This window comes from Echinops telfairi, unplaced genomic scaffold, assembly GCF_000313985.2.
Source record: "Echinops telfairi isolate 266 unplaced genomic scaffold, ASM31398v2 ScPeMD7_70;HRSCAF=299, whole genome shotgun sequence".
NCBI lineage: Eukaryota > Metazoa > Chordata > Mammalia > Afrosoricida > Tenrecidae > Echinops > Echinops telfairi.
In genome coordinates, this window is record NW_022103968.1 from 59505925 (window position 1) to 59516800 (window position 10876).

The 10876-nt window shown below is 36.2% G+C and overlaps 2 protein-coding genes across 2 annotated transcripts in view; one reads left to right on the plus strand and one right to left on the minus strand.

Annotated features, from left to right (window-relative positions):
* SIRT1 (sirtuin 1) overlaps positions 1–5736 on the plus strand; it is a 36062-nt gene extending 30326 nt beyond the window's left edge. The window contains exon 9 of the mRNA XM_004701124.2: positions 3633–5736. Within this exon, the coding sequence (XP_004701181.2) occupies positions 3633–3961 (329 nt within the window). The 3' untranslated portion in view covers positions 3962–5736. The remainder of the gene's footprint in view (positions 1–3632) is intronic.
* Positions 5737–8720: 2984 nt separating this feature from the next.
* Positions 8721–10876, minus strand: part of HERC4 (HECT and RLD domain containing E3 ubiquitin protein ligase 4) — a 134871-nt gene continuing 132715 nt past the window's right edge. Inside the window, exons 23-24 of the mRNA XM_004701380.2 lie at positions 10440–10542; positions 8721–9378 (exon numbers count right to left, since the gene is read on the minus strand). Of these exons, the coding sequence (XP_004701437.1) occupies positions 9170–9378; positions 10440–10542 (312 nt within the window). The 3' untranslated portion in view covers positions 8721–9169. The remainder of the gene's footprint in view (positions 9379–10439; positions 10543–10876) is intronic.

Here is a 10876-nt window from a genome sequence, read left to right on the forward strand (position 1 = left end):
TATTGGTTTTGGAAGGCTTTCTAAAATACACTGGCCTTGAGAACAGGGCTTCAAACCAGTTTGGATTACTTCAACCATGGCTGATAGAATGAAGCCAGGACAGATTGGTGTACCAGAATGGGACAGATTATAGGCCAAAGCACTAGAAAAGCAGATTCAGAAGAAGCATAGTATATATAGTAAGGCCCTTAGGACCGGCAAGAGACAGACATTCACAGCTGTTGCTTGACCTCCTGCCATCTTTGTGTTGGGGCAGTGATACTTCTGACTGCCAGTCAAGAGATTGGGTTGCTATAGTTTCAATCCATAATTTTTTCTGTTCCACCTGTGAGTCTGGTACACAACTATATTTTGCAGATTTGGTCTTTTTCCGGTTTCGCTTCATCAGCCATGATTGATCCAAGTAGAACTGGTTCGAAGCTCTCTTTTATCAATAAATATGGAGTTAAAAGTAGGGAAAGTTTTTCAAAGTAAAGCTAAGAAAAGGATAGGATGTTTGTTTTCGCTAACGTGGCAAATTATTTTTTTACTTCTGTTAACAACATACAACTTCCTGAGCCATTTCTTTGGGTTAGGTATTGTTAGTATAAAGAATTAATAGATTAATCAACCAGTTTTTTTGGATAAAGGATCCTTTTGAATTCTGATAAAAGTTATTTCCCCAAATAAGTGCATACGAGGGAGTGTCCCTCAAAATGGAATTTTTTTTCAAAGCTATGTTTAAAATTTTTTTACAAAACCACCTTTATCACCTTCAAAGTACCCTCCATTATAGTTAATACACTTGTCAAATCTGCAATTCCATTCTTGGAAACATTTTTCAAACTCATCTGTTTGAATGGCTGACAGCACCTCCCTCGTTTTTTTTCTTCACCTTTTCTACTTCGTTAAATCACTGACCTTTCATGTTCCTCTTCATTCGTGGAAACAAAAAGAAGTCACATGGAGCAAGCGAGGTCAGGTAAGTAAGTTGTGTGTGGACAAGAGAGGCATGCTGTTTCTTTTTTTACCAAAAATCTGTCACACTGAGATGGCTGTGTGAGCAGGTACATTGTCGTGGAGGCAAAACCAGTCCCATCTGCCACAAATCAGGACTTTTTTGTTGCACTTTTATGCCCGTTTCAGAACCTCTAATTAGAAAGCTTGCTTAACAGTCTGACTTGGTGGAACGAACGCCAAATGCACTATGCCCCTTCACATCACATCCAGGTTTTTTTTAATCGGTACCCCCTCGTATATGCCATTTTGAATATAATCTTAAGGACTGAAATTAGTACATTTTAGAACTATACAGTAGATACAGCAACATTTTTTAATTAAGTCATACAAATATATAGAAAGTTGGCTTACCTTTTTGTACTGGGAATTTTCTTTGACTGTCTTAAAAAACTTTTTTGGTAAGTTTTACTGGTATATAATTCTCCTATCATACAGTAGCTCAGTCACATCAAGACAAGTGGTAGAATCATAACCACAGTCAGTTTTAGACCTAGTTCTTGTACTCATTGTTATTAGCTCCCCATTTCTCCCCAACCACCCTTGGAACCAATGAATCATTAATCCAGTTACTGTCTCTATAGATTGACCTATCCTGGATTTCATATGCAGAAAAACATTTAAAAACAACAGTAACAAAGTAAAACATAAAAACCTCAATATGACAAAATAATAATTTATAAATTATCAAGGGCTCATGAGGTAGGAAAAATGAGAACCTGATGCCAGGGACTTAAGTGGAGAGCAAATGTTTTGAGAATGACGAGGGCAATGAATGTACAAATGTGCTTTACACAATTGATGTATGGATTGTCGTTTTTTAACGATTAAAAACAAAACTCAATAGAAAAGCAGAAAACATTAAAACCAGAACATTGTTTAAAACAGATCATAAGAGGGATCAAATAATTAGGTGCTAAATTTAACCTATTTTGAATATCTTTTTGACAGATGTGGTAAACAAATTCTTTGTTCGAGGAACGAAAGATTAAATCTGGAGTGGGCATTTTTTTGGTATTAATATATTTTGGAATCAGATAGACCTGAGCTGTCTCATATCCACATCAACTTCCTAATTTGTAAAGAAGGGTTGAAGTAGCACAGACCTTACAATTGAAAATAATGTTTGAGGTGAAGTTAAGGCTAAAAAGTGGGAACATATACAAAGATAATGTTGTATTTGTCTTGATGATTGCCAAGAAGGCCCAGACAGGCTTGGGAAACAATGCAAAATGAACCATTTTAGGAGCATGGGTCTAAACTACTGAAAAAAGAAGTGCAGGACAGCTGTATTCTGGGACCCTTTAAAAGCGAAGTGGAAGTGATTCAATGAGTGCTGGATGTGTTCTGTTATAGCTGGCATTCAGGCCCTTGACTCCCTACTCCAACCATACAAATTAATAACTAGTGGCTTAACTAATATTATCCAGCTTGTGATCTCTATTCTATAAGGTAAACTTTAAAATCAATTCAGATCAGCATTTAAAAAGTTATTTCCATTAGGCTGTGTCTGGGTGAGTACTGGGTCATGATGCAGTACAAAAATGTCTGAAACCCACTTGCTTGGGTAGGTGACTGTAGTAATCAGGCTTTTGTGAATCAGTGTGGGATATGGTGCAATAGACAAAGAACTGCTTTTGAATTGGAGGGTAGAAAACACTTAAGAAAGTTCGAATTTCCTTTCCATTTACTTTAAACAAAAGAAGCTAACCCAAATTACATGTGTCACTCTAAGAATCTCTTAAAAGATTTTTTGGCCTGAGATCCATGGATTAAGGGAAGAAGTAATGGAGTCTTCTGACCAGTTTTCCCAAAGTTAGCTTTACTGGCCCCCGGGAGGGCACTGGAATTATCCAGGGTTGGGGGGTGGGTGGAGGCTGCAAAAGCATATACCTACATTTTATTGTGGAGTATGGGTCAAAAAAGATTTCAGTTGCCAGGTGGCACTGTAATTCTTTCTTCCAGATAGAGGGCAGTAGGCCAAATAAGTCAGGCAACTTATACTTCCTGACCATCTTAGGTGAATTATTACACTGTGAGTATAGGGAAGGAAGGAAGGTTAAAGTCCAGTGCTAAATCAGCGCTCAATCTGTAGTGCAGCAGGACTCTTGGGAAAAAATGCAGATACCCTTCTAAGAAGGTGGGTGGTAGGATCTGAGAATCTAAAAGAGTATGCTTCCCAGGTGATGTTCGGTGTCCCAGACCACACATCGCATCACAGATGGACAATCCTCACTTTAGGTTTAAACTAGGTAGAGGAAAAGGTTAAATAAAAACATTTATAGTAAATGCCTTAAGGATATCTATAAAGAACATGAATTTTTCTCATAGTCTTTAAAAGAATTTGTTTAAATAACTTTACTGAAGAACAGTTTTCTACATTTCTTCCTATCTTTCTAGATGAGGAAATTGAAGCAGAAACAATTGCCCATGTTTATAAATCTAGTCAGGTGTGTTTAGGACTATGATCTGAGAAATAAGAACCCAAAACACTAGTAATGAGATGTGGTAATGATACTTAAGACATCTAGTAATGTAATCCAGAACAGTTGAAAATTACACTTAATAGGCTACCCAGGTGACCGTAATTTTAGTTTTACAAAACTGAAAATAACTCCTCTTTTCCCGTTTTTCAGGTAATCAGTATCTGTTTTTACCACCAAATCGTTATATTTTCCATGGCGCAGAGGTATATTCAGATTCTGAAGATGATGTCCTATCCTCTAGTTCTTGCGGCAGTAACAGTGATAGTGGAACGTGCCACAGCCCAAGTTTAGAAGAGCCCTTGGAGGATGAAAGTGAGATTGAAGAATTCTACAATGGATTGGAAGATGATGTTGATGTTTCAGAAAGACCCGGAGGACCTGGATTTGGGACTGATGGAAGTGATCAAGAGGCCATTAATGAAGCTTTATCTGTGAAACAGGAAGCAGCGGACATTAACTATTCATCAACCAAATCATAATGTAATAGTAGTACTAGGTACAAGAATTGTTCTACCAGCATTAGGAACTTTAGCATGTCAAAATGAATGTTTACTTGTGAACTCAATAGAGCAAGGAAACCAGAAAGATGTAATATTTATAGACAGATAATAGGTTGTTTCTTCATGGATAATTTCATTATTTCTATATTTGTACACTCAACACTAACTTTTTTTTTTTTTTTGCCTTAAAGGTACTAAGTATCTTTAATCAGCTCTTGGTCAAGATGTTCACATTCTTTTGTAAAAGTTCCTTTGTGTGATACATCCATATGTATATATAATTTTGTTTTTACCTAGTGATTTTCAACATTTTAAAGTTTTCAAAAAGCCATTGGAATGTTAAAATTAATGTGAAGGGAACAGCTTTATCTAGACCAAAGAATGGTGTTTTCACACTTTCCTTTGTAACGTCAAACAGTTTAACATCCTTAAATCTCTGTTCTGCTAAACTTCTGGTTCTTTAGCACAATTACCCATTTTTAAACACTGGCATTTTCCAAAACTTGTGGCAGCTAACTTTTTAAAAATCTCAAGTGACATACATGCAATGTGAGTAAAAGTGAGTTTGCGATATATGGGAGAACATGCAATTGTCTTTGAAGTAGGGCTTGGTGCTTGCTTTTCAGAAAACAGTGCTAAGAGCTCCAGGAATATTATATTCAAAGGAAGATGGCTTTGGTGGCTCCTGAAGACATGTAGTGATGTCTACATTGGCTCATAAAACTGAAAAATGCTTTGGAAATGTTTCAGTTGCTTTAGAAACAATACTGCCTGCTTGAAATCCCCTTAGCTTTGAGAATATTTTTCATTGTTTAAATACTTATCACTGTGGTAGAACCTGAACTGGTCCTTTTCCAAAAGTATTAAACTGCCAAGATGTGAATATGCAAAAACCTTTCTGAATTTGTAATAATGGTACTTCTACTGGGGAATGTGTAATATTTTGGACTGTTTTTCTTTTTATTAATGAGAGCAACAGGCCCTGAGTTAAAATTCCAAAGTATATGTTAATTATAACAGCCAGAAAGTACATGTCCCTTTGGAGACACACTGCACGGCTCCTATTGGGAGAATTTGGTGTCGTAAACACCAAACTACTAGCTTAGTATTATGGAGATGAACATGAAGTAACGTCTGTTAGCAAAATAGTTAATGTATGAAGCTAATTCCTATATGTTTATTTAAAAGCTTAGCCTGCCTTAAAACTGGAGGTCAACTTTCTCAGCTGCATAAGTGTCTAGCCTTTTAACAGCATTCATACCATATATAATTGCACAGCTGGCATTTATTTTCCTGATCTTGTTTCCAACATCCCCAAACTAGACTACTCATACATTGCTTTACTATTTATTAGAATAAAAAAAGGGTTGGAAATACAGCTGTTCTTTAAAGCCTAAAACCCCCCAGCTAGGTCCATTCCTATAAAGAAATTGTACTGAATGGCCATTTTCCTATGTAAAAGATGTCTCAATCTATTTGGCTACACTAAAGAATGCAGTATATTTAGTTTTCCATATGCATGATATGTGTTTGTGCTATAGATGATATTTTAAATTGAAAAATTTGTTTTAAATTATTTTTACAGTGGAGACTGTTTTCAGCTCTTTTTATATTGTACATAGTCTTTTATGTAATCTACGGCATATGTTTTGTAGACTGTTTAATGACTGAATATCTTCCTCCAACTTTTGAAATACAAAACCAGTGTTTTATACTTGTACACTGTTTTAAAGTATATTAAAATTGTCATTTGACTTCTGTTCTGTTAACTTACATAAATTGGGGGGGGGGGCGAGAAGAATTTGCACAACCTTGAGGGGCTGTCTTGCATTCTTTCTTCTCAGTACTTGAAGACCCTGGGTAGTGCAGTAGTGCAAGCTGTTAACATGCTTGACTGAACGGAAAGGTTGGTGGTTGGGGTCCACTCGTACCTCAGAATAAAAGTCTGATCTAGTTCTGGGAAGAAAAAAAAAAGCCATTGAAAACCTATTATGGTGCACAATTCTTTACACAAAGTCACCTTGTAGTTGGAATTGAGTTTATGGCAGGCCATGGGTTTGATTCTAAGTACACATGTGGACATTTGTTCAGTTAGTTACTTTAGCCTTACCACAGGACTTTGTAACATTCATACACAAGTTTTGTAAGAACCTGCACTACAAAGGTCAGGTTAGCTGTGAGGATTACTCTTTGGCACTACATCTAAGATCATAGTGGACGACTATCGACACCTGGGAGAAGAACCTGCAAGGCACTTGTAACAATGTTAGGAACCAAGTACTTGGATAAGGCATTAATTGGCAATTCCCTGCTCCCAGGTTTCTGCCTCCCTGACACTGGCCCTCTGTATGCCCTGTTTGCGCTTTGAAACAGTTCCTGTAAAACCTTATGCTGTGATGTTACACAAATGAGTCACAGTGAGATTCTAGGAGCACACATTGGAAAAGGGAGTTCCTACCTCAGGTGATGCATAATTTTAAAAAATATAACACCTTCATTGTACATATATTTTACTAATACCCCAATCAATGGCAGTTGGTTTGGCACTTTTAGAAGCACATAAAAAATCATGTACCATATACACTCAAATATAAGCTGCCCTGAATGTCAGCTGAAGCACCTAATTTTACCACAAAAAATGGCATTAAAAATGTGCTGAAATATACTAGTATATACGGTACTTTAAGCCCTTTACATCATTTCCTAATTTTATTGGTAAGTTTCATTTAGACCTGTAATCTTAAAGTGTACACTGAACTGTCCTCTAAAAATGCTCAACAGAAATTTAAAAGATTACCTAGGGAGTTTGAGTGCAAGTGACCTGAGATTTAACCTCTTAAAAGAGACAGTTGCATCTAAGGTGGGGCTGTGGTATAGTATGAAAATATGCCCTCAGGTAATTAAAATATAGTGTTAAGAGCCACTGTTAGCTGGAAAAGAGAGTTTGCTTCTAACTCAGGTTTGGAGGCCATTCCAGATAGGTAGACTGAGCCATATGGAAATAAACCACCTTTTTCCAAATTTACCTCCAGAAATTCACTGATTAGGTGAATTGGGTCCTATAAGCAAATAATGGCAAGGAGTGGATACCTAATGAAATAGGGAACTTTAGTAAAGAAAGAAAATAATTCATTTTGGATGATCAAAATACATAAAAGCAGGAACATTTGACAGATGGAGCTTACTCTGCCTTAAAGTGGATAGGCTATGTGAACTGATCCTTAAGATTGGAACCTGAGAAAGCTAACTAGTCCAATCTAGAGCTGCATTCGGGTTTTTTTTGTTTGTTTTTTTTTACCCTTGTACTATTTTTTTTTCTTTTCTTTTTTAACATTTTATTAGGGGCTCATACAACTGTTATCCCAATCCATACACACATCAATTGTGTAAAGCGCATTTGTACATCGTTTCTCAAAACATTTTCTCTCCATTTAAACCCTCGACATTGGGTCCTAATTTTTCCCCTCCCTCCCCGCTCCCCCATCCCGCATGAACCCTTGATAGTTTATAAATGGGTATTTTGTCATATCTTGCCCTGTCCGACGTCTCCCTCCATCCACTTTTCGGTTGTCTGTCCCCCAGGGAGGAGGTCACAGTGCTGGTTCTATTGCCTTTTACATCAGTCCGGACAATAGCTATTGGATAAAATTACTACCAAAAATTTTTTTGGTGGGTGCCCTATGGGTAGAGGGCTCAAAAAATTTGTGTATCTCTCCCTGGAAATGCCTGCTAAGAAGGTTTACACAACAAAAAAATCTAGGAGCATTACTACGAAATTAAAATGGGATCTGCAGCCCCTGAATGTCTTGCCGACCAACTCAACAATTTAGGATATTCAGCATGATATTGTTACTGTAATAAAACATGACAGTTCAAAATGTCTTTACTATTTAGCCTTCGATCATGGATATTGCTCTTAATGCTACTGCATCGTAATCTAGCAACAGGAGAAGGAAAAGATTGTCAGTAATATTCAAATCTTGTATTGGGTTGCTCCTTGTTAAAATATCTGTCTGGAGATCAGCTTCAGAGCACATTAAAGTTACTCATGAAAAAACACAACATCTACATAACACCTGTTTTACATTTTTTAAAACTAAAAAGTACAGGAACATAATCTTTTACCTGGAAGCCTTTGGCCTCGCAGTTACATTTTGCATATTATATAGCACCTCACTGAGGTTTGGGGTAGCACCCAGACCAAAATAAATTTCTATGGAAATGGAAACAGGTAATTACAAATGTTCTAGGGTCTTACAATGGAACATATTTAAAATGGAAGTTAATATGTTAAACCAACAAATCTTTATTAAACCATTTTCATGGCATTTAAAAAAATCTAAAAATACTTGCATTACAGCCGAAAGTCACAACTCACTTTTACAATAGAATGTGATAACTAGGACTCAGGACCATAAAAATGCAAAGAGAGTTCTAAAGAATTGTAGAAACTGTGACCGACTGCTAACCTGAAGTATCCATCATTTTGAAAGGTAGACCCATGATTGGTTCTCATAGTAGCAAATGTTTCTATTCCTGGGATATGTAGCATAAAGTCTTCCCACTACTAAATCATTAAGCTTTTGGATAAATAACCTCCCAAGAGTAGGATCTCATTGTTTACAAGAGAGTAAAGAACTACAAGCCATTTCTTCTCATGCTTACCTAGGCTTTTTTCAGTATGACTTTTTTCCTTTAGAAAGTCAGATCAGTTCAATCACAACCATAGAAACTGTACTGGTATCAGAACATAACTATTTTATTACAAAACTTAACATTATTTACAAAGTGAGAAAAAAATAATCAAAATGCTATTATTGCAGGCCAAAGTTAAAGGTTTTTCACCCAGTGATTGAAGAAAAACTAAGCAATATTCCCATGCACTCACACACCAATCATTTTTGAAATATGCAAACTCTTAAAATTCAGTTTGTAAAACTTTAATGTATTCACAACTTAGATATTTATTGGAAGATGGCAAAAGAATCCATGTTCTGTACAATAACATTGATATTGACAGTTTATGCATTTTCCTTTAGGAATTTTTGACTTGTGAATAGCATTAAACATTTTGCAAGTAAGAATTATAATAGTACCTCTGTCACCTTGTTGAATTCATTACCACAAGAATAACACAAATAGTTTAATGCTTTTGCACTAAACTCAATAGTTACAATAATTCCAAAGTTATATTAAACTGAAGCCTTCATTGTGATCAATAGCTTGAATCAGTTTAGATCGCAGAGTTTCTTTTTCTGTGTATTTTGGAAGATCCAGAAGATTAAAACACGTGTGGGAAACTGGGAGATAGTCGTCACCACCTCCCGTTGGCTGAATGACTAGTTTCAGACTCTTCATGCCAAGAATAGGGATGCGATCACTCCCTGTCAAGAACACTGCCAGAAAAAAACAAGTCAATCGTTTTCTCAAAACAATACCAAATGCTGTTATTTAGTAGACAAGATTTTCGAGACATACTATTAACATGCAAATAAGATTTCCCCTTAAAAAGCATAATCTGAAAACTGGCACACAGGAGGTGGTTAACAACTTTAAATGAATGACTGTTAATCGTGAAAAAATTTTGGCAACTATTCTGGGAATGGGTTTCAAGTTAAAAATACAAATATGCAGTTTTTAATGCTTCTGTATAGGTTTAAAAAAATTCTTTTAATGGGCAGCCAAGAGGCAAATCACTTTCAAAGAATATTGACTTGCCAATATTGATATTCATATGCAAAGTAATTTAAAACTTCTTATCAATTCTCAAAAAGACACTGCTAAATATTTATTAACATCAGGAATAGCATCAGAGATTTAGATTAAAAAACTCAGAATACCTTTAAGAGAAGTCATTTCAATAGATCAACGACACAAATACTAGATTATAAATGAGGGAGCTATGACCTGGAAGAGAAAGTTCTGCCTTCTATAGAAATTTTCCATTTTCCGATGCTGGAGCAAAGAACACACAGTTATATAACTCTAAAGCAGGGGTCCTCACACTATGGCCTGTGGGCCACATGCGCCCTGCCGAGGACATTTATCCAGCCCGCTGGGTGTTTTTGCCCTGTTTTGTTTTTCACTTCAAATTAAGATATGTGCAGTGTGCATAGGAATTTGTTCATAGTTTTTTTTTAAACTATAGTCTGGCCCTCCAACAGGTCTGAGGGACACTGAACTGGCCCCTAATCTGCCATAGTTTGTTTTTTATTTGAAAGAAGCAATGCTATTTTGGAGGCAAAGTAACTTTGGAAATAAACACGTAATAAAGAATGTAGATTAAGCAAAAAAAAAAAAAAAGAATGTAGATTAGCTATGCTAAAAAATTATCTTGACTATAATCAGTGCCATGGAATAATATTAAAAATACATGAAAATGGATCCATGAAATTACTATTATGTAGGAATTAGATTCCATTCTCAATAACATATAGAACTAGTCAAGAATACTTACACAGAAACTGTTTTTTCTTTTCCAATGGTAATTCGTGAAATACTTCCCAAAAAATTTTAATTGTGGGATGTTCTGCCCAGTACTCTCCTTTGTATTCTGTATTCTAAACACAACATAATCTTTTATTAATTAAGGGAGATTAGTTTTGTATTAAATTTGGCACACTGGCTTTCCGAATATACAAAACTAACATGGTACATAAACTTGAAACTTGTGTAATCCAGCTGATAATCTACTATTTCCAGGACATTTTGCAATTTGGTGTGCTTAGTTCCAGGGGTCTCTCTGTGGCTTCTCTGGCTTCAGAGGTCTGGTTGCACCCATGTGGCTTGTCAGGCTCAGGGCCCTAGGGTAGTTCCATGTGTCTTGTCAGCTGCAATGTCTGCCAGGGAGTGGCAGAGAGAGAGAAATGTCTCCCACCTCCAAGGAGGAAGTAC